The sequence below is a fragment of the Anser cygnoides genome, chromosome Z (assembly GCF_040182565.1).
Source record: "Anser cygnoides isolate HZ-2024a breed goose chromosome Z, Taihu_goose_T2T_genome, whole genome shotgun sequence".
NCBI classification, from domain to species: Eukaryota; Metazoa; Chordata; class Aves; order Anseriformes; family Anatidae; genus Anser; species Anser cygnoides.
Genome location: NC_089912.1, coordinates 48,382,959 through 48,407,479, shown reverse-complemented (window position 1 = coordinate 48,407,479; position 24,521 = coordinate 48,382,959). Strand labels below are relative to the sequence as shown.

The 24,521-nt window shown below is 38.1% G+C and overlaps 1 protein-coding gene across 4 annotated transcripts in view; it reads left to right on the top strand.

Moving 5' to 3' along the window:
- Positions 1-24,521, top strand: part of TRPM6 (transient receptor potential cation channel subfamily M member 6) — an 87,443-nt gene that overhangs the window by 41,038 nt on the left and 21,884 nt on the right. Inside the window, exons 18-32 of one of the 4 annotated variants that reach the window (XM_066988849.1) lie at positions 93-248; positions 2,603-2,734; positions 3,655-3,783; positions 5,886-6,137; positions 7,050-7,224; positions 8,982-9,096; positions 9,179-9,229; positions 10,623-10,822; positions 13,262-13,394; positions 16,201-17,339; positions 18,072-18,184; positions 19,139-19,265; positions 20,171-20,268; positions 22,618-22,673; positions 24,097-24,122. In XM_066988849.1, the coding sequence (XP_066844950.1) occupies positions 93-248; positions 2,603-2,734; positions 3,655-3,783; positions 5,886-6,137; positions 7,050-7,224; positions 8,982-9,096; positions 9,179-9,229; positions 10,623-10,822; positions 13,262-13,394; positions 16,201-17,339; positions 18,072-18,184; positions 19,139-19,265; positions 20,171-20,268; positions 22,618-22,673; positions 24,097-24,122 (2,902 nt within the window). Of the gene's footprint in view, positions 1-92; positions 249-2,599; positions 2,735-3,654; positions 3,784-5,885; positions 6,138-7,049; positions 7,225-8,981; positions 9,097-9,178; positions 9,230-10,622; positions 10,823-13,261; positions 13,395-16,200; positions 17,340-18,071; positions 18,185-19,138; positions 19,266-20,170; positions 20,269-22,617; positions 22,674-24,096; positions 24,123-24,521 lie in introns of all 4 variants that reach the window. The other 3 variants (XM_066988848.1, XM_066988850.1, XM_066988852.1) reach the window with 3 other exon arrangements.

Here is a 24,521-nt window from a genome sequence, read left to right as displayed (position 1 = left end):
GTTTGTGCTGGCATCATGCATGGCTGACTTTGGCCTCAGGTCTATGCTATCACTGCTGAATTAATTTCATGAATCTTGTGTTTCTCTTTCAGGTCATTGTAAGTATTCTTCTGCCTCCCACTATCTTGATGCTGGAGTTTAAAAACAAGGCAGAAATGTCTCATGTGCCTCAGCCTCAAGATTTCCACCAGTTTACATGGTACCATGGGGACCAGAGCCCACCCAGCACTAAAGATGTCTTGTCTCTGGTTAGTCTGTGATGAGCAGTCATTTGTGTGTCAGGGTCTGTTGAATGAGGAGGGATTGATCAGCTGGAAACATTGGGACCAGATTATCAAGAAGTAGGGTTTTGATCCCTTGTTGGGACAGAGACTAGAGGGATACTGGGCAAGTCACTTCATCTGTCCTGTATTGGTCATATTGAGAATATCCTTCCCAATCTCACAGGTGTACAGAGGTTATAATTAACTGTCAGTTATGCCATTCTTTTAGGGCACAAATTTTCTGCTCTCCGTGTTCAAAAACAGGTTCTCTCTTCTTCTGAGTCTCTTGAGGCTAGTAGAGATGTCATTTAAAGCACAAGAGAAGCACTCTTTTGGTTTAATCATTTGAACTGAGTCCTGAAGCACTCTGCAGGGACCTGTCGTTGCATGAAAGTTCTCCTTAGATCTGACTGTAGAGAATCTCTAGCATAGGTGAAATCTTTCCCTATTAAGATCTGAATTCCTCCACACTTCTGCTAAGCAGAGTTGTGTGTCCTTTCTTTTCCTCATTCTTCACAAGTCATTCCTTGAACTGAAATTTTCTAGAAGTTTTCAGTTGGAGGCAGACATCAGACACAGAGAATTTTGATCCTAACTGGTAAATGTTGGTGAGGTGTTGACCAGTTCAAATATGATTGTCAAGTGAGATGTGTCAGGCAATCTTACTTGCTCTGTCTCCAGCAGATATGTTTTATGGATTGATTGGGACCTTATCTGTTAACTTGCAATTTGTGCAAAAATAAAGGAGAGTGGATTATTGTCAAGGGCTTTTGCAGCAGAATGGCAGACCTGTCATTGCCACACCTGTGTTTTCTACTTGATGCAGGAAAACGCTTGAAGCTCTTACACCCTGCAGTGCCTGAACTGACTGTTCAAAAATGCTTTCTGTGGGATTAGGTAATAGCTATGATATGTAGGAAAGGCAAATTGTAATTACTTGCTGTAGGGACCCCCTGCAGTCTGGTAAAAAGCAACACAGCAATGTGCTTTTCTGCCCTGCCTCAGACAGGGTTGCTTCTTTTCTGAGCTAACAATAGCCTTAACTTCTAATTTTATCTAATACAGAGTGTTTAAAACAGAAAGCTGACCTACTTTTCTTAAATCCTCTGATATGAAACAGGGAAGAAAAAAGTACAGAAAATTTCAAAAATTTTCAAGTGCCATATAGAACATTTTTCACACATGGTCATAAATTCCAGTCACCTGCTGCAGCTGGAAATTGCACTCTTTTATGGGACAAATTGTCTACTTCACCTCAACAGATCTGCTGTTAATATGTCAGGATGATTCTGTGTGTGTTTCTCTGTTTTAGTACTTTTTTGAGTCAAAGATGATGGAAAAAAAACAGTTTTCCTTAACAAGGAAATGTTGTGTAGTAGGGATAAATCTCCATGTCACCAAAACTGCTGTGCTGCAGGTGTCTAGTATCAGCAAGTTTTAACATTGATATTACCCAAGGCAATTAGCCAATGTCAAAACAAGAATGAATGAGATAGGTTGGTTCCTTCAGGCCTGCCAAACTACCTAGTTTCCCCTCCATCTCTTAAAGCTTCTTTCAGCACCTTCTGTTTTTTGTTTTTGTTTGTTTGTTTTCAGTTGCTCACTGCTGTGGGTCTGCACCTTTTCCTAGGTTTCAGCAACAACTCGGATATTTGTTTCTTCAGAAGGGTTCTTGTACAAGTGTCAAACTCAATGCAGAATTAAGTTTGCTTTTTGCTTTGTTTTTAATTTGTTGAGGATAATAAAGAAGTTACCTATATATTTTGTAGGCTGATTTTGTAAGAGAATACTTATTTCATCCTCATCTTCTAATCAGGCATACAGTACACCAAAAGTAGCAACTGGATTCTGTATTTAAAACTTCAGTATCCTGACGTTTTCCGCGCATCTGTATTCAGACTGCGTGCAAAGAGCTGAGATGTGGTACTCATTCACTTATTTCAGAATGCCCCACAGATATGAATAGATTTATAGCTTACACACTTAAGTCATATTGGGAGTTGTTATTTATCTGTACTTTACAGATAGAGGAGGTGAGATACAGGGAGATAAGTGACTTGCTTAAAACCTTAGAGAAATGTGTGTCAGAAACAGGAGCGGATTCAATTCTGCTGATACCCAGGCCATTGCCTGTAATCATAAGACCAAACTCTAAATGGTATTTATAATAAAAAAGTGGGAATGATAATGAGATGGTTGTAACCAGATAAAATCAAGCTACAGTAATAGCATATTTTGAGTAAAGCCTAAACATCTGTGCCTTCTTCTAACGTGGCACAATCTTTGCAATCACAGAGCATGGTTTCTTGCTTTTAAAATGCTATTTCCTTTTTAAGAAGGATTATGATGTGGAGAAGGTGGCTCAGAAGTCTGATGAAAGCCAAGTAGACGGTGGACAAGGAAACCTGCCTGGCACTAGAAAAATCTATGAGTTCTACAATGCACCAATTGTCAAGTTCTGGTTTCACACGGTTGGTCATCACACAAGAACTTGGATTTCCAGAATTCTCCTCTGATTCTTTGAATGCCACTTGATTCAACTTTTTCTCTGTCCAATGTGGATTTCCAGTCACTTGGTGGTGGTGGGGAATGGCAAAACATTTTAATGAAAAGTTTTCAGCTGAAATCAAGCAGCTGCAGTAGAAAAAAAAAAAAAAAAACACAACAATGATCCCCTCCCACTCTTTTAAAAGATTATTTCCTACAGAGCATTTATTAAATCAATTTGGATTTATTCTCCCTGCATTTGTTAAATCAATTTGAGTAACTAACCTCTATGTTAGTAGAACTTAAGGTATTTGAGATCAGGCTGCCTGTTGGGTCAACTCCTTTAACAGGTTGTAGTCAACCAATTGATATGTCGTAAATCCTCCATCCTAGGTATGTTTATGGAAAGTTTTGTTACCTTTTAAATATATTATCCATTTGATCTTTTTGTGTTTTGGAAGGCACTGATAAATCAAATGTGATTCACTTAGTTTTGAGAATGGTTACTTGCTCCTACACAAGATTAGGACAAAAGTGTAGCATTACCTTTACATTCATGTAACACTGTGTAGATGGTTAACATTTACATAGTTAGAAAGAAAGATAGGTAATAGTATGGCTCCTGTTGGACGTTGGGGCCTAGGTGAACATGCACAACGATAGTTCATTTTCTGCTTCAATCTTTTGAGCACGAAAACACAGTTTTCAGATGATATTTAAGAGTATTTGCACAAAAATGCTTTGGAGAGCTAGGCTTAAAAATCTTAGAGTGGCCCAGTAGTTAGAATATATATTTATATTCAAAGTATATTTTGTTATATTCAGAGTAGTTATTTGATAATATATTTGCAGAAATTTGTTGGACTTTTTCATGCATCTGTATTATATACTGTGTATTTTTTAGATGGCATACATGGCATTTCTCATGCTCTTCACTTATACTGTGTTGGTGAAGATGGAACCAAGACCGAGTGTGCAAGAGTGGCTTGTTATTATTTATATTTTCAGCACTGCCATTGAAAAAGTTAGGGAGGTAAGCTTTTTCCATTCACACTTCTCATCTATAAAGGATGTATTATTAACCAGAAAATAAAATAAACTGGAGAATGCCAAACTGTGAATTTTCCATTTGAGAGAATTTAGCAGAGGAAAGAATTACATAGGGCAGTTATTTTTGTGATTTTTTTTTTTTATATAAAGACCAGTACGTGGACTTTAAAAATACATCTTGAAGTTTGTCCTTAAAACTCCATTTCTATGTAAGCCAGTGGTAACGTACAGTTTGTTTGAAAGTGATTGTGCTGAATTGGGTTTTGAAGCCCTATTGTGGGCACCCATTTCTTACTTTCTTGGACCAGACCATTAGATTTCCTATAATGAATATAGAATGTGTCTTTAGGTACTACTTTGAGTGTGGGCATTGTTATCAGGTATTTTATGTAGAATAATCTAAGATTTTCCATCAAGTCTAGCTGACCATCTAGAAACAAACTGAAAAAAAAAAGCCAGCAAATTTTAACGCTGGATTGTTTGGGCATGAAAAAATGATACTCTAATGAAAATTAATTGCAATTAATTGCAGTCAATTATTTCTGAGTTTCTGAACACACCTTGCACTTCAGACCATGAAGCTTGGTACAAATGCAGCTATATATTTCACAAATCGTTTTATCTGATCAGACATATCTTCCACATGGAATTGGTGCAGCAGTAAACAACAGCGGTGTGAGGTGTCCTTTAGATGGCTTTTGGAATGCTGTACTTTTAGAAGAATAAAACAAAGTATTCACAGTTCTGAGTGAAGAATTCTGTTACAACAGATCACTCAGAAGACTACAACATCATTATGAGAGGGGTGAGGGATTTTAAGGTGCAGCAGAAATGCTATGGATATATTGAAGTTTGGGATGAACACAGAAGTTCTGTAGCTGCATGAGGTTAAAAAAAATATAAGGATTATCTAATAGGGAAAAGAAAAAAGGATATGAAATATCAAGGACTTTGGAGATTGCTGTTCTGCTGTTGCACTGTAGATGGTGGGACAGTGGAAACATCAGTTCTCCTTTCTAGGATTAACATTCTTTGGAGACTTTGAAATTCATTTCTTCTAGATCTTCTTTGTCCGTGTACTAGTTCTGGGCAGCTGTCAAAGATTTTGTAGGGCAATATGTGTTACATGTCCAGCTAATTAACTGCTGAGGGTCTTGTTATATATAATTGCAAACGTCCATTTCTCTAGATTGTATCAAGTAATGGTTAAAGCCTTAGGCGCTGATCCTACAACTAGTTCCTCATATGAGTTAGTCAAGCTGAATTGAGTAGGATCACTTGTTTACATGAATGTGTTCATATGCGTAAATTCTTGCAGGATCAGGGCATAACATTTAAAAATCTCTCCTTTGCTTGGTTCTTATCAGTGTGATCTTACACAGCACTGCATAATTGGCCTCACTCATGCCACATGCAGAGGTTTTATTTACAGCCTCCCAAAGATTCCACTTCACACATTTGCTCAGTGAAGCTTAAAATCCCTTTGGGGCACCTCACAGTTCAAGGAGTGAACATTTCATTCTTTACCTTCCTAGTTGCCAGCACTCCTTTTTTTAGCATGCCCTTGGTGCAATACAAGGATCTTACTTTATATTTTCAGCCTGCAATAACAGGCAATAGTTGTTTCCCCATCAGCAAGGTTAGGTTGATGCTTTCCATGATTTAGGGGCTTTTGAAGGGGCTACTGCAAGTCATGACCATTCCTCTAGAAAATATTAATTAATTTATAATGATAGCTGTTCTGTACTGCCTGTTCTTTTCTGCTGAAGAACACACTCTTCAGTGAACAGGTTCAGGCTTGGGATTTGTTTTTCTTTAGGAAGAGCAATTCTATTTGGTGTGGCATGCTTGAGAAATAAAACATTATAGATTAAGTCTAAACCTCAGTAAAGAATGAATTGCAGTATATGTAGTATGTGGGCCTGAAAAAAAAAAAAAGGAAATAAGAAACAAACTTTTTCAAATATCATAAAACTGTTCAGACAGAAAAGGTCAAAGAATGTATCTGTGATTTTAATGGAGATGCTATGTATATTTTTTGTTTTGGTTTTGTTTTGTTTTTGATTTTTTCCACATTCTATTCAGGTATTTATCTCAGAACCTGGAAAATTCTGCCAAAAAGTGAAGGTGTGGATTTATGAATACTGGAATTTTACTGATTCTATAGCCATCATCCTGTTTATGATTGGTTTTGGCCTGCGCTGGTTTGAACCCCCTGTTCAAACTGCAGGGCGGCTCCTTTATTGCTTGGATATAATATTTTGGTATGCTCGTCTCCTTGATCTCTTTGCTGTGAACCAGCATGCTGGCCCATATCTGACAATGATTGGGAAAATGGTAAGCATTACACTGTGGAGCAATTTTCTTGTAGTCATGACATCTACTGAGGAGCTTGTAAAGGTCAGAAGTGACATAAAAGGGTGGTGGTCAAAGTAGATGTTACCTAATAACTCGTAGTGAAGTGTTACCTGAAAATGCCATGTTTTTTTCTGTTTGTGGGTTGACGATAGCCAGATTTCAGTTCTATTTTATTCATTATTTAAGTTTATTCACAAAAGCCATTTTCACTTCGTTCCTTAGAGAAGGGTTGTATTTGTGTAGAGTTTCTGATCCAGCTTGATAATAGTAAGAAGAAAAATCACCGTTTCTTGCAGATGGGCTCACTACTATAGATAATTCCCCTAGCTCTTGGAAACTGTCTCATTATTATTTTACATTTTGATTCAAATAATTATATCCCATTTTTAGCAGGCAAAATTTCTCTGAGATCAAAGTTAATTTTTTTTCTCTTTTGGTATCAGAACTGCTGCTGAACTGCTGCCTAGTCTTGAGGGACATATGCAGATTCCCACTGTAATTTCCCTCAGTTATTGGAACTATCATATTAATACTTTTATATTCTGTCTTGCATAGTAATTCTGATTCAGTGTTAGAAGGAAAAAATCATTTGAACTGCTATTCTGTACTCTTAGTTTAGATGAAGATGCCACTGATGAAAAGCACCATCACAAGGTCTCTGTGTTTTTTAAATATTGGATAAGATCTTTAGAGAGATTTGAGAGGCAAGACTTCTGGCCTTTTTGTTCCAGAATTGATTTTAATCTCTAGAAAATGTTTTAATTTCCTCCAGCATATTAGATTGTTAGCCTGTTTTTGTATTGCTATTTGCAAAAGTAGTGACTGATTTTCTTCCCTAAAATGTAAGTCTCCTTTGCACATAATTAACACAGTTAATTCTTCCATGTCCAGACAGCAAACATGTTCTATATTGTGGTCATGATGGCCATTGTCCTGTTGAGTTTTGGAGTGTCACGAAAGGCAATACTTTCACCAGAAGAGCCTCCTTCTTGGACTCTCGCCCGAGATATTGTGTTTCAGCCCTACTGGATGATGTTTGGTGAGGTCTATGCTGGAGAAATAGATGGTAGGTGATTTTCAGAGTACAGCTCAACAGCTTACATTTAATATGTGCTTAAACAAGTTCACTTTTGACTGTTAGAATTTTGGCCACATATTAAGTCTACCCTTACTCAAACAATTTTTATTCCAGTGTATATATAGCCTTAATTTGTAATACTGCACAAATAAAGGTGAGAATTTTAGTTTCTTTGTATAAAATGAAGATTAAACTTTAAAACTTTCAAATTTAACTTCTGAAATGAAGTATATTACAAAGCTCAGAACAAAGTACATAGGGACTAATAATAAGGTAATTCTTGGTCAGACTCTGTCAGTGAAATGAATTTGCAGCTGGGACAGTCCTAAGCTGCTGATCTCTTGGAGAAAAGACTGCTTTAGGTTTATTATTATTTATTTAAGTTTATTAGGAAGACAGAATAAAGGGAAAAGCAAAAAGGAAAGAAAAAAATGATTTTTCACCATGGTAAGAATTACTTGACATCCTTCTTAAACAAATAAACGAGCTGAACATGAAAATAAATAGCTTAAAACAATAGGAAAAATGTTATTTCTTGCTTATGTCTTTGGCTTTGTCTCAGTGAGAGAGAAGAACCAGGCACTCCAGGGGTTATTTCATTATATAGGTGGAAGGCACTCTTAAACTATTAAGCAATGGGTGCAAGTAAAATAGCCTTGAAAACAGAAAAGAAGGTTTACAAATACATATAGATACTTAAGACATATAGTTCAGTTTAGACCTGATTCACTTAAATAATTAAGGATGCCACATCAATTATTATTGATGAAACAGTCACATGACAGATACATATCTTGGCTATATAAGTCAAAATACTTTTATTAAAAGTATGGCATTAAGTTTCACAGTTTAATTCATTTAATCACCTAGTAATGCTAAACCTTTAGAAATTTGAAACTTCTCAGATAAGACGGATTTCTCTAATGAATCTTTATGCCATGGAATATCTTCTGAATTTAGGACTGCTGTGTTACAAAAGTGTTTTAAAATTTCCTCAAAGGTGCAAAATTTGATTAAAAAACACAAACATTAAAAAGTGGTTGTTTTCTCAGTTTAAAAATATTCAAAGGGATCCCTTAGTTTCTGTGAACTATCAAAAGTATCCATATGTACATTTGCATGTTAATTAATATGATCTTACTTTAGCTATAAAGGATTAATACTTCAGTTCTGATAAAGCAGCCTTGTAGCTATATTTGTTTCACCATGGGGTCAGTGAAAGCTTTGCCACTTGCTTTAAGGATCAAAGATTTGTATTGCAGTTTACTTGAGTGTGTGCCATCCCCCAAATATATTGCAGTCGCGTTATTTTCCACTTAACAAAAAGTCATAGTGACTGTCATAAGATATGTATAAAATGGTGTCTAGAGCTTCTGAATGAAATGGAAACAATGAGGCGGTAGGGTCATGAAGAGTTGTCTTCCTTACACAGAAGTAGACTTTTAACAACATATGTCTGTGGAAGAAACTGGGACTATTCTGTTTCTTGCTCAGGCAAATGAGGAGCATATAGAATCATAGAATCATTAAGGTTGGAAAAGACCTCCAAGGTCTTGGATCTCCTCCAAGGTCCTACCACCAATGTCACCCACTAAACCATGTCCCTAAGCACCAGGTCCAACCTTTCTTAAACACCCCCAGGGAAGGTGACTCCACCACCCCCCTGCGCAACCTGTTCCACATGCCCTTGCTGTGCTCTGTTATATTCCCTTGCTAATGGTGCTCTGTATGTCTTTCCCTTTTAGTTTGCGAAACCAATCAAGACTGTCCTCCTGGGTCCTTCCTCACACCGTTCCTCCAAGCTGTCTACCTCTTTGTGCAATACATCATCATGGTCAACTTACTTATTGCTTTCTTTAAGTAGGTACCGTGCCATATTGCTGCAAAAGCAAAGACAACTGATAGATGTTCTGACAACACTTCTGTGTTGACTGTTTTGCAGTTTGAACAGAACCTGGCTCTGTGGCAGTAGACAACTCCACTTGGCAAACAAGTAACATTAATTCAGCTCTGACATAAGTTGTACTTTGTTCCTAAAAATTGTATTTGTTGTGCTGGCAGCCTATATAATACTCATCACAGGGTAGCACAAGTTTTAAATTGGCAGATAAGAGGAGAATTTAAGGGAGGGAGGGTAATGCCATTGTAGGAGCATACTCTTTAAGTAACTGTTTAAGAATTCCTATTGTTTGGTGCAATTTAATATGTTCTGGAACTGAAATCTAACTGTTGTGTATTGAACTATCTGCTTTTTAATGTCTGCTGCCAGACTAGGAAGCTTTCATCAATGTCATTATAGTAATTTTAACCTTTTGGGTTGAGGGAAACCCTTGAAGTAAATCAAGTTCTGTGTAAATATTAATAAAGAACAGTGTAACCCAAATAGTTAATTTTTTTTTTCTTAGAGTTCTAGTATTTCTGGGGAAGAAAAAGTCAGCTGTAGGTTAAAAAAAATTCAAATCAAGAAATGTAGTGATTAATATTCAAGAAAACTGAACGATCAAAACTCATTCTATTCCCACTTCCAATTAGAAATCCCTTTCCTGAAATTGTGGCAAGGCATTAATTTTTTTTTTTAATGCACAGCTGTGAAATTGTAATTTGAATTATTTCTAGATTTAAACCTTCAGCATTGATGATATGTTAAACCTTCTGCTTAGTGATTTGATTGTTCCAGAAGTGGGACCAAAAAAGGGTATAAGCAATATTTTTAATTATGCTCCCAGAAGCAACGCTGATGTTTTTTTGATTATATGTTGGGTCTGTAGTATGACAATGCAACTGAAATTAAAGTGCCAGAAACCACAAAGTTGCTTTCCTGTATTTGGGTCTATGACAGTACAGGAAATACTCTATGCAACACCAGCATCACGTTTAGTAATATCAGTGCTCCAAAGAGTACCCCACAGAAGAATTGCTCATGTAGCTGCCTTTTGCAGCATGTATTTTGTTGTAGGGGGAGAGCACTGAAAGGCAGCAGAAGCGTTGTTAACACTCTTCCCTTAGCCTGACTCACACATTTAATCCAGTCCAAAGAGGCAGACAATGTTGAATTCCCAGATAGGCTATGTATTAAAGTTTAAATAATCTGGTTGAGATTTCAAAGCCACTTTAGGGATATTTTTTGCCCAGTTCCCATTAAAGTGAATGGGAATTGGATATCCCAATCTGTTAGGCAGCTTTGAAGATCTCATTCTCTGTGCACTAGCTGCGGGCACATGCTGCTGCTTTGTTAAATGAAAGTTGCTAAGCTGATTTACTTCATTGGAGGGATGAGACTTTTCTTCAGTGTCAAATTAGATCTGTAGACAAGCATCTTTTGCTGTATTGAGAAGATTCCTCACAGGAGTGTTCTACCTTCCTTTCCCGTTTCTCTCTCTTCTCAGTAATGTTTACTATGATTTGAAATCCATATCAAACAAGCTCTGGAAGTATAACCGGTACCGCTACATTATGACCTATCATGACAAGCCATGGCTGCCTCCACCTTTTATTCTCCTGAGCCATATTGGACTTCTGATAAATCGTATCTTCCACCACCAGCCCATAAACGAGTCTGATCAAGAGGAAGGCGACGTTGGACTGAGTAAGCAGAGCTAAACTGGGGACCAACAGAAATGGATTATGAGGAATGTTTTGCCAGCCTCCCATCACTTTGTAGCTCAGTTTCTCCAAAAAAAGAGATTTTCTGGCCTGGAGGCTGTTTTTATTTGCAAACCAGAATTTAATGTGCCTGTCTGAGAAGTCTTGTAGAAAAAAAAGTGACTAGGGGAATGTTTTGCTTTTTATTTAGCTTTTGTTTTGCTACATATTGTGCATCAATCAAAATGTAATATAGATAGTAACAGTTAAGAACTTAGGCAGGCTCTGGCTCTGAGGTTTTAACTTACATCATACTCAGTCATAGCTATTTTCAATGTAGCTAGCCTATGACGTGCAAGAAGGTGTTGCAAACCTATCCTGCTGGAGTGACATAGATATATCCCAACTTGGAGCTGAAATAAAGTGATATTAACTTCTTCTGTATGGTAGAAAAACCTTATTCTGACAGAAAATAAACAACACTGAAGGCATACATTTTTGTACATTTATCCCGAAAAGACCATCGATTTCTTTTTAATAGCCCAGAGTTACAAATACTTTTGATGAGTCTGTGTTTATTCTTCTGGTACTATTCAATGACTTCTTCCCCCTGTATCCTCCATATACCATTAAATTTTCATAATTTTTTCTCTGGAGCTTAGGTAGTTGGGATCTGTGGCTCCTAAGATGAATGGCAGTTTAAGTAAAGAGGCACTGAATGGAGATCAGTCTCCTGCTTTCAGTTTCCTTTGTAATGAGAGTCACGTGTATTAAGCAAGCTAGTTCAGGGTATTTTGAGATGAGGTGTTAGCAGCCCATTAAAGATGCTTCAGCAAATGACTCTTATGTCCCTGACTCGTTATATAATGCAGTGCATGAGTGCAGAGTCCCTTCTTGACTTCTGCAGCGTTGTCTGGGGAAGTGAAACCTGCCATTTGAGAACCCATTTCTGCATCAAGTAACAAGACCTGTTTGTAGATGTAAAGGAGCTGTGAGGGGAAAATCCTCCTAGACTATATGAGTCTCTGGGAGAACAAGAAAACTCCAGCTTGCTAGGTTTTTGGTCATGAACAAAATAACCACTTTATGTTAGGCTTCAGATTGGTTGTTAGTCAATGTGTCAACGTTACTTTATAGCAGTTAATACCAACATGAATGCCCAGAACAAGTCCCTGTACAGTAGTACTTCACAGTACTGCTGCTGCCCCCCATCTTGGGGAACAGGTGTCTGTGGAAGCTGAGGAAGTAGCTGCAGAACCTGAGGACAGAGGAGATCTGGTGTTGGAAGATATATGGAGAGGGCACAGGAGCTTCAGCTTCCTCACTGCACACTGGTTCCTTTGTGCCTTGGCTAATCACTGCCCCTTAATCCCACCTCCTTCACCCTTCCTGACCTGTACTCCTCTGTCCCGAGGTCATTCCTAACACCTCCTCATGGTAATGCCAGCTCTGTGTCCCACTGCCTCCAGCTCCCGCTGCTCTGTCAGGAACAGCCATAGCCAATGAGAGGAGCGGACTGCAGGGTGTCAGGATGGGGAATGAATGAATACTCAACAGAGGGTCTTGATGGATGCTGGGGCAATGCAGGGGAATGAGGTTGTGGAGAGGCTGGGGGCTGTAATCTTATCTAAAATGGGAAACATTACTGTATAGTATTACACAGCCTTATTCTTTTTGAAGCAGTGTACATTCTTGATACCTAATAACTGAACTGAGCAGACCCTTCTTGGGTTATGGTTCATATAGGATTTTCTCTGCTGAACATGAATCCCTGAAGATACCTGCCATGCTCACAAGTGGTTACAGAGTTCAAAAGTGTGCTCAACTAATCGATGCTGAGCAGCTTTACTGCTGTTCCTAGGCTCAGCTCCTCCTTCATGGCTGGATATATCAGCGTGCCTTTGAAGTACCACTGCTCTTTTTATATGCATGCATAGTATAAGCGACTGACACAGAGGGTTTCTTGCAAGGTATGTTAGATACCAGGAAAGCTGTAAGACTGCTTAGCACATCCAAAAGTCCTTGGATAGAAGAGGGCTCATACTTTGCCTGCACTTTTCTCAGTGAGTTTTTTTTTTTTCCATTTAAATACATTTGTGTTCCTTTTCTATATGCCTATGCATCGCTTGACAAGTTTCTTAAGGAAATTTTTGTGTGATTAAACAATTGCTTTTAGCAATGAAGATCCAGTGCCACCCTGTGGAAAATCAATGAAAATGCCAAGGCAGAGAGTGAAATCTTTGAAACGAGCTCACAAGCAGGGCGGAGAGGATTTGGCATGTTTGGTCTTTGTACATAAGCCCAAATTTCATGGAGTTAGGTCTGTTTCATTCTTGTCAAGGGAGGAGAAGAAAACCTGTTCTGTCATTTTTCTTTTTTCATGGACACATACTCAATTGTATTTGTCTTCACACTTCATACCAACTCCTATTTCTTTGTTCAGAGCTGTACTTAAGTGATGAGGAGTTGAAGAAACTACATGACTTTGAGGAACAGTGTGTGGAAAAATATTTTCATGAGAAGAATGAAAGCTTGAGTTCCAGTGACAGTGAAAGGATCCGTGTGACAACAGAAAGGTGTGTTTTGCTGCAAATTTGTGCTCTTTGTATACATTTGTTACACTAAAAAAAAAAAAAAAAAAAAAAAAAAAAGACTTTTAATGCTTTTTGACAAGTTATGGCCATTGTGAATTTGAGAGGCAGTAGCATATGTAGACCATACTAATCTGATGGAAAAGTAACATGTCTATTTGACCTGAATGGTAGGCCTGTCTGGGAAGCCTTGCTGGCAGAATTGCATCCTTGGACACGTGCAGTGTAGTTAATGGGGTTGTTAGTGTTTTCACATGATGGCTACTTAAACTCCACCACACAGCTCTCTCACTTCTGCTCTTTAAATGAACAGGGGGAGAAAATAAGGTGAAAAGGGGCTCAAAGGTTGAGATAAGGACAGGAAGATCTCTTACCCATTACTGGCATGGGCTAAACAGACTCAGCATAGGAAAATTAATATATTTTTTTGCCTATCACTAGCAGAATAGCACAGTGAGAAACTAAAAGTAAACTAAAAACACCTCCCCCCCAACCACTCTCTTCTACCTCCTTCCCCCGAACAGCGCAGGGGAACTGGGGCTGCGGTCAGTCCCTAAGACTTCATCTCCGCCGCTCCCTCACGGTCCCTCTGTGCCCCTGCTCCCCGTGGGGTCCCTCCCACGGGATGCCGTCCTGCCCGAACTGAGCCTGCGGGGGCTGCCCACAGGCAGCAGCTCTTCAAGCACTGCTCCCACACGGCTCCGTACCACGGGCTCCATCCATCCCCCAGGAGCAAACTGCTCCAGCACGGGTCCCCCACGGGCGGCAGCTCCCCCCAGACCCCTGCTCCTGCGTGGGCTCCTCTCCACGGGCTGCAGCTCCGGCCCGGGGCCTGCTCCTGCGGGGGCTCTCCATGGGCCGCAGCCTCCTCCAGGCCACATCCACCTGCTCCACCGGGGGCTCCTCCACGGGCTGCAGCGTGGAGATCTGCTCCGTGTGGGACCCATGGGCTGCAGGGGGACAGCCTGCTCCACCAGGGGCCTCTCCACAGGCCGCAGGGGAACTGCTGCTGCCTGCCTGGAGCACCTCCTGCCCTCCTGCTGCACTGACCCTGGGGTCTGCAGGGCTGCTTCTCACTCCTCTGTCTTCCAGCTGCTGTTGTACACCAAGCTTTTTTATTTTTATTTTTATTTTTATTTTTATTTTTATTTTTATTTTTATTTTTATTTTTATGTTTATTTTTATGTTTATTTTTATTTTTATTTTTATTTTTATTTTTATTTATTTTTTTCCCCTTCCTTAAATCTGCTCTCCCACAGGCCCAACCAACATTGCTCACTGGCAACTGCTCACTGTGTGCAGAATGGTGTTCTACATTTTCCCTTTTGCAGAGAAGGTATCACCAAGATGACATGCCAGAATATGGCATACAATACGTAGTTTTATTTAGAGGCTTAGCTGTGTAAGAAAATAATTGTATAACCAGTGTAGCATTATCTGCACTGTACCATCTTCGTTTGCAAAATATCAATATGTAACTATTAACAGGATTTCAAAGCCCCCAGTATTGATCTAATTTAGCTTTCTATTGAAATCAATGGCAAAGCTGTCATTACTTTTAAAAGGAAGAATTAAACAAACTGAGCTCTATAAAAAGTCTTACTGAATGCCAATACAGATCTGATCTAAAATTTGTTTTGCCTAGATATAGATAGGCCCTTGATGTTTGTATTTTCATGGTCTTATTTTCTACATACCAAGACAAAACATATAAGCAAAATGAATATCCCTTGTAGAAGAAATAAAATAAATAGTTTTGTTCAAAAGCTGTAGAATCAATTACAGCAAGAAGATTTTATTTACTGGATACCTATAGACCTAGAAAGGAATTTTTTTCCGGAGTGCCAAGTTATAATGTACTCCTAGCATTGCATAACATTAACACAATGAATTCATTTAGGTGAATAAAACATTTTGGAACACTGGTATTTGATTTTATTCAGTTGTTGGTTGAAAGCTGCATCTTTAAGTTATTCAGTAACAAAGGAAGAGAGCTTCTTTTGCATATTGCCTGCAGCTGGTTCATCATTGTCTTAATGACAGAGCACCAGAGAGAGTATCTTTAGCAAACGTGAAGATAATGAATTGGTTAAAAAGATATTGTTCCAGTCCAAGAAGTTCTTGCACTGTTCACTGGGGATTTGAAGACCATAAAAAAAGGCTTTGATTTTTGGCAGCTGATTTTTTTTTTTTTTTTTTTTGGTGGCTGAAGATAACTGGTAGCATCAAACATAAAAAATCTGTTCCAAGAGGCCATACGGGTTGTTGGGAAGACCATTTTCAAGCAGCATTTGAGAAATGGAATAGTATCTGTAGGGTGAAGCCTCATCCTTCTCATGTTTGCACAAAAGTGTAGAAATGAAAGATGACTGGCTGACAAGAAGTATACTTTACAGCTTTTTACTTTTTTTTTTTCTTCTTTTTTACAGCATTTACACTTACAGCAGTACACAATGTAGCATTTCCAAAGCTGTGTCTTCTTGTCTGTGGCTTAGTAGTTCTATGGCATGGAATGCATATTAGCAGAAATATGTTTTTTAAGATAGATTCTCTCTGAGCAAAAGGTCTATTTCTTTAAAAGTCAGTGCCTTTTGGCCCAGTATACTGAATGACGTGTTTTAAGTCTGGATGGGTTTTATCAAATATACATGTTCATGAGAATGGAATTCACATGAAAAAAATAGAAAGGATTGTTTTAAATACTGGCTTTTTAAAGTGTGTTAATCATCTGGCACACAGAAGCAAAGATCTGTGTTTTGATGTTTTAATTATCTGTTCTTATTCTGTCTAGAGTGGAGGAGATGTTTCTGCAGCTAAAAGAAGTGCACGAGAAGGTATTTTATATCAAGGAGTCTTTAATCTCCCTCGACAGTCAGCTAGGACATTTGCAAGACCTGTCTGCCTTGACAGTGGACATCCTGAAAGTGCTTTCAGCTGTAGACACCTTGCAGGTGGAAGAAGCCTTACTGGCTGACACAAAATGTCGATCCTGTAGGAAGCTGCCCCATAGCTGGAGCAACGTGCTCTATTCCAAGACCCTGAGCAGTCTGGAGTGTTTGTATGACAAGAAGTACCACTACTACAGCATGCCACCCTCTCTGTTACGGAGCTTGGTAAGGAGTCAGTGGTCATCAGAATGCAAAGACCACAAACTGAGGACTGAGAGTAACAAGGTGGTAGAAGACAGCTCTCGGAAGATAGAAATAGAAAGTGACACACTCACTTCAGGCATATCTTCTGAGACTAAGTCAACCCCTAGATATGGACAGTTTTTGCTGGTACCTCCTGATCACCAAGGAGGGCCCTTTTCAGAGGATGTCACCTTAAATTTGTCCTTTTCGAGTGCTCCTACCAAGTACAGGGAAGATGTATTCAGTGATGAACTGCAAAGGAGCATTGCAGTGCAGCAAAACATGCAAAGTGTCAGCCTCATTGATAAAGAGCCAGAAGATTATCAGTGGAGCCAGAGGGATTTTGTTATTCACTTGCCATCAAAAAAGACTAATGCTGTAGAGGCTGATCATCCTCTCAGTCTCCAGCCACCACTGGATGACAGAGAGAATGCAGCACCCTGCTGTGATGACAGGGAAGAAACTGAAGGTGGTTATGTGAACTGGGGATTCTCTGAAGGTGATGAAAAAGGGGTTTTCAGTTCAAGAAAGAGACAGAAGAAGGCCCTGTGCATACATTCCTCCTATAACCGTGACTGCAATTGCACAGGTAGCCCTCCCAGGCGCGTCCAGATAAAAGAATCAAAGTCCTTCTCTTACAACTCCAGCAGCTCACAGCACAGCATCATCTCTGAGAACAAACTGAAACACAACACCTCCTTTTGGATCAGCCCCCTCTGGAGGGACTGGGGTGTCTGCAGGAGCAACAGCTTACCATCCTCTCAAAAAGAAAAAAGAGGGAAAACCTGCAAGGCCATAGGTGATAATAAAAAAATGCTGTACCTCTACAGTATCTTTTATTGGGAGATACAAGACGTTATTAAAAGATGTTTTTTTTTGGCATTCAGGAGGTATTAGCTGCAGCTGAGGGTAGTAAGGAAAGAGTCCAGGGCTACTCTTTCACTTTTTTTTGTGTGCTGGGAATGATTGCTGTGGGGAATTTGTAAGTGTGCCTGGTACAAGCTGTATGACACCACTGTGTAAGCCACAGTGGCAGTCCAGCCCTGATTCTCCCCACCTAAATGGCCCCCTACAGTTGTGGCTACAATGCTGCTGTGACAGAGGAATGATATTGGCTCTTGGGGAGTCTTTTACCCTGGGGAAGCAATCCAAGAATTACAAGAACCAAATGAATTTGCAGAATACCTAAGAGATACATTGTCAGAAGGTTGAATGGATAATGAATGACGTTTTTATAGAAGGCTTACAAACCTTCCTGTCCACCACCAAATTTGCTTACCAGCAGCTAAAATATGGCAGATTCCAGTTCTAAGTATAAATAGTATGAGATGATAGATAACATTTGTTGTTTTATATCATATGATGGTGAACATCTTTGCACTGAACTGCATGAACTGCCTGAATATTAGCTTTGGGTGTCACAAGTCTTTCTCAGCTTGCTTTGGAGATCTGCCAACTCTGTCTTATCAGATCTTCTCTTAGCAAACAAAAGCTCTGTAGCTTAATGGTGTTTTTTGATTCTTTCCCACAGAGTCTTTACCATCTAGTGAGCTACACTACAGTGAGGCAACAAAAGCAAAACAACAAAACAGAGACAGAAAGTCTGGGAGAGAAAAGAAGAATCAAAAACCCCTTCAGGTGCCGGTATGTGTAGATGGAAGGGAATCACATATCCCATAGCTGTCTTTTTCATTCACTAAGAGCAGTTCTGCAGTGTAGAGCAAAATTAAAGTTTAGTTGAATATGTTTGCATTTAAAAGGCTGCACACAAATTGAGAACCCCCTTTTTTTTTTTTGTCTGGCTTTGATTTAATCTCCCTTTTGTTTGAATGTGTGGCATTTCAGTTTTGAACACGATGAAGCCTATGGACTTTGTTAGATAGTAGACCAAGACTATTATTGATATTACACAGAAAGGAATCAGTCCTTGCACTTCAGCTGAGAGAATCAATTGTGGAGGCTTCATATGCTGTCGGATAGATAGAAGAAGTGGTGAGCTGCATCCAGACTGTGTGCTACTGTAAAGAGGAAAGCCAGGCTTTATAAGGTTCTCACTCACCTACAGGAGCCCTGCAGTCTTTTCTCTGAATCCATCAACCAGTAATCACATTGTAGATAGCTTGTTGATTGTGTCACAGAAATACGGCAACTTTCCTTACTGTATCTATACATAGATATATAAAAACTCACTTCTGAAGAGATTTCCAGCATCTTTGTCAGGTGGAAAGAATTATTCCTGTTTAATGAGATGAAAGGTGAAGACCGCTTTGTTTACATAAGATGCTTAGGTCAGCAACAGACCGGAGACTTGAACTTTGAGACCTGATTGTCTCTTAGGGTATTCTGAGGGACTTTGAAGTTTGTTTTAAAAACCTATAGCACCAGATCTTTCTTCAGTAGTATTGACTAGACAAAAGCAATGTGACTTCTGCAGCTTTTAACAAATACGGGAAAATCTGTTTTTCATTTGGGAGACAGTTCAGTCATTGGCATTTCAGTGGTGCACTGAAAGGCCATGTCATAGTGTAGCTGTCAGAGGAACTGCAGAGGTGCTAGTCATCCTATAAATCGAGTGTCGTTTTGTCTGTGTCTTGCCAGGTGATTAGAGTGGATGATTGTCCCCAGAACACCCAAGTGAGCTCAGAGCCTGCAGAGATCAATATCTGGGATGAGGAAGAGAAACACAGCAAGAACTGGCTTACTGTGTCTAATTTCAGTCAGCTAAGTATGTGGTACTTTGCAGACAGTGAATTCAGGACAGCTTTTAAAAAAAGAAGCAGTAAATAAAAATTCACAAACTCAAAGTGTCATCTTCCACTTTCACCTCCTGGCATAATTTTTACAGAATTAGAAGCAGATTGCAAGCATGCGTGGCTTGGTTACTTGCTACTTTATGTCAGGGCAAAAAGGGACATAGATTGGATGGAAGGTCAGTTGCATTTTTCTGGGAGTGCTGCCTGTCTTGCATGGGAAATAGTAGAGTACTAATCCTCAGGAATAAGTGGGAAGTGGGGAAGATGATATCCTTTCCTCCTCTCCTGAGGTGTCTTCTGAAGTGGCATTCTGGCTTATTGCAAAAATAAACTCTCTCGTGAATTTTTCTGGGTATATACACTCACAGGCAGTGCTGTGATACTGTATCTGTTGGCAGATCTTCTGAATGCATTATTCATTACTCATTGCTCAGAAACACATCCTCCAAAGTGAAGAAATGAATTCTGCATCGTCTCTGCTGGAATTAAAAGGGAATGGCATTCTTCCTGTTCTTTTATAAATTCTTCATCTCTTTCATTCTGAGAAATCCTTGCATGGATTATTTTATCCTTCAGTTTTGCTATATGCAGCTCACTAGCTTCATCCTGCAAGCTGCTGGGAGAAGCACAAGGGAGTGCTGTGACTCAGCACAGCATGGTCGGAGAAGGGCTGCACTCCTCTGAATTCTGCTGACAGAGAATGGAAACAGTCAGTTTTAACCCTGTGAAATACTACTCTTGCTTTTATAGCCCATTACACATTTGCTAGGGCATTATGGCATATAGGTGTTTATTTTGTAGCACTAAATAGGTGTGTGTAGCAGTAGAGCTGTTCTTATACACTCTGGAAGTAGCTGATACCTGCTCTTTTGGCTAGGTTTGGAATGTCTCAGTTACATGCACCAGAAAATGAAAAATCAAGACATCCGTAGGCATACCATACCATTCTGTGATTACCTGAGGCATTCTCAAGAGGTAAGACCTAAGATTACACATCCTAGTCCATAGATTTGTCTGTTTTGAGACTAGGATAGCTCTGCTGACCTCTGTGGACTTGTAACTATAGGTTATTTGTCGCGAAATACCTCTTGAGACACGAGAAACTTTCCTGTATGCTGCCACTGTGCTTGTGTGTGAGTAAATGAATAATTTAAGAGCTGCTAACACTCTATGAAGATTATTGAAGTAGGATATTAAATTATTGAGTCATGGAGTGGTTTTGAGTATGAAGAAAGTGGCCAGAAACAAAGTATGTGTTGATGTTTCACTATGCAGTAAGTGAGCACCCATCTTTGTCCTGAACTTGTGGGCAGAACTGGTCTGCACAGTGAAAAGATTTTTGGAAAGTTAGCTGCATAGTTCGTAAGCAGTCACACAGAGATAGTTATTTCTTGCAAAGTGTTAAACACTGATAATAATTTCAAAGCTTGGATTTCTTAACCTCTGATTTATAAACACCTTGCCTTATGATTCATCAGAATTAATTTGCAGCTTAATAACATAAAGGCCCTCTGCCTATGTAAATCAACATATGCCCCTTGAATTTAATGGAGCTAGACCAATTTATATGTCCTGAAGACTGTGGGCAGGAAGCTGCTGTGTAGAAAATTCTGTCTGTTTTTAAATGGTGTGGCTAATAGAAGGAAATGCATCTTTCACTATGTTGTGTAGGAGTTTCTCAGAGGCATGTCAGAAAATTAACAAGGAATAAATTGAGAAAAGGAACTGTTAAATAATCTTTTCCTCTTCCATTTCAACAGCACCCACTCTTGCTTGTTTTACTTATAGCACTTGATTTTTGAAACAATGATGTCTAACAGCCTAGCTTATTTTTCACTGTAGTAGTGTGAGTTGCTTTTTTAAAAAGGGAACGAAAATAAAACAGATAGTTTCAGATCTGATATTCTGAGTGGCATAGAATTTGAATCCCAAATACTTGTGAAGACTGCTCAAATCGTAATTAAAAAATGATTTTTTTTTTTTGTGTGTGTGTGAAAGAGGTCAGAGATAAAAATAGAAATAACTTTGCTAATTATGTATTCTGCAAAACCTGGGTTGGGAGATTCCATCAATAAATCTTTAAAATGTGAAACACAGAGTCAGACAAGCAAAAATAAAGGTACAGTCAGGAAAACTGCATGAAAAGATGAAGTAATCTGATGCTTCAAAATTTATATTAAGGTTTCTTGCTTAAAATTCAAGGGTAGGATTTTTAAAGCCTGCAGAAATATTCCATTGATTACAGTGGGATCAGAATTAGGCAGGAACTGGTCACCTCAAGAACACTAGCTTCAAATCATTTAATCTTCTAAGATATAGTTTCCAATGCCCACTGAATGTTTGTGCCTTCTCTTAAGTACTGTCTGGATTATAAGGTTATGTCTGGGTTATGACATCTCAACAATACATACATTGTTGAGATATTATGATATTGCTGCATATAACTGCTCATTGTGGGTTAACATATATTTTGAGTTAAAGAATTATAATACTTCTCAAATTTACCCAGGAGGGTAAATGGGTATCAGGGAGCAAAGCAAGGATGTGTCTGAGGTTTCTGTTTTGTTAAAGATATTTTTCATCTGCAAAGCAATCTACATGATGAAAACATGAGTGAATTCTGAAATAAAAAAAAATTGAGAATTAAGTCTCAGAAAATATTCAAAGCTGAATTTTGGTTAGTTTATCTTTAGTCTTTGTCTTCTTCAAACTTTTGATTTGAGCTCTGCTTCCTTTGAGGATTGAAATCTGACTTTTCAGAAGAATAATCCCGTCTCTGACTAGCACTTTAGGAGGATCTTGCAAATGGCAGGCTGACCCAATTTTTCGTAATAGGGCTGGAAGATCATTTGACTACTTCTCTAACTACAAGACCTGGAAAATATTTGATCTAAATATCCCTGGAGAACTGCTTAATGTGTTGCCTTCTTCTATTATAGAGGTTTAGGGTGCATTTTATTTCCAACAGCTGTAAAGCTTATTGCTAAATTGGAATTTACTAATACAAAGAGGGTTCCCATAATATTTTCAGTATTAGAAGACCTTTAACATGCTTTGTAACTACACTGAGATACAGCTCTGATACAGCTAACTATTTTATTCAGTTATATACAGACAACATGAAAAACTGCAGTATGAGCAAATTGTTATTGCATTTTACTGTAGATATGGCAATGCTGTGATTCTCCTGTCAGTGGGATTATTCATGTTAACAATAAGAGTATCAATAAATGTTTTCAAGATTTTACATTTTTTAATTGTTTGGTGAGTATGTGACAGCGATATACAGATTTATACCAGTAAAAGTATCTCTCTTCTCTATAGGATTTGAGTAATAGCATGTCTGGAAGCACACAGAGAAATAATCTGAGAAACTCCTCGTACGTATCATTAGCATATTAAGATATTCATCACATGCTTTTAGAAAGAGACTTCTGTACTTTCTGCTGTACTTTCTGCAACTTTCCACTTCAGTTCTGTAATATACTTAGAATGGGAAATTGAGGTCAAATGAGGAGTTAAGACAATTTAGTCTGTTTTGGTTTCTTTAAATGAAGGTGTATTGATGGAAGTAAAATAGATCCATTCAAAGGAAATGTATAATTTTAGGTGGAATGGACACTCCTTTTTATTCTAACAATATCAAATTTTCTAATTCAATCACTAAGATTACCATAGTGTCTTTAACTATACTATCTAGTAAGCATGAGTTGCATATGATTTTGCTGTGCAAATTGCATATTTCCATTATTAGTAATTAAAATCCTAGCAGCTCGTGAAACATTCTCTCATTCTGTGATTAATCTCTTTTGTACTGAGTTTACATATTTACAAAATATTTACTTAGTTTTTATAATCAGTTTTCAATAGTTATTAAGCTTTTATTATATGTATTGAAATTATACTGTTTTCAAATGTGTTTTCAATGTTGCTTTTTTATTTTTATTTTTTACAGCTTGATTGATCATTAGCTTAATATTGGGGGTAATTTATTTCATCCAGTACTGTCTCTCTGTTCCTTCTTTCTTATTTTCATCAATTTCTTGTATGTTTCCCTTACTGAGTAATGCTGTTGATGTAATAAATAAAATGTACTAGAAAACTGTCACATCCCATGTGATTTCACCATGGGAGGAGGGAGAAAGATACTGTGTTTTTTACCCATCCTGTTTTTTTTTTTTTTTTTTTTTTAATCCAGTAGCCAAACTACATACTTACTAGCAGGATTTACAGGCTTTTGGGTAGCTTGATTCTGTAAGTCTGAGTCTGTTGAGTGAGTCTGTTGTCTTCAGTGGTATGTTAGGTGAATCATATCCAGTGTCTTCTCAAACAAAGGTACCTTTAATGTTAACGTTAACGTTTGCAGCCTTGTTAATCCAAAAGACCAACTGTTTAAAAAGTCACCTTTTATGCAAGCAATGGCATGTGTAGCTCTGAATACATCTCAGCATTGATTCACATGGTTTGAAAAATGAACAATTGTGTACGTGATTGAAGGTCTTTAGCTGATATTGTTACTGCATTGTAAATGACATGAACAGCAGTGCAGAACTGCAAAAGGAGTTCAACATACAGCAGAGAAAGGAACGTGCAGAAAAACGTGGCTGTTCTTTGGTAACTGAAATTTATTTGCTAATTGTTGCAATGAACAAAATTTCACTGCAGGTTATTTTGTTTTATGATTGCTTATCAAAATTTAGTTTTGCCTTCATATAGATCATACCTCTTTGATATATGATATACTATATATAGTTTAATTACAGGAATTTTGGAGTAAAATATCAAATGTTTGTTTTTAAACAGGTTGAGAGCTTCAGAAGGACCTGACAGTAAGTTTTTGGTTGCTTGCCACACCTTTTAATTCCTCTCTGCAAATTCCACTTTGACAATTCAGAAGTACATAATCCAAAAGAAAATTAATTTACTATAGTTGGATAGTTAAAAGAAATGTTATATTTGTTTCATACATTGGTTATAAAATCTTATTTTGAAACGTAAGATTTATTTTTATTTATTTATTTATTTATTATTATTCTTTTTTTTGTGAGGACATGTTTTCCTCATGGTAGCTGTAAAATCTTGAAAGAAAAATATCTATTTTTACTCAAGTCTGTCCTGCAATGATGTCCTTTTCAGGAGAAATAAACTTTAAAAAAAATTAATCACTGGCAGTGTGAGAGAAGCCTGAGTTAAAGCTGTGTCTATGCCTGAGGATAGATTATGGTATA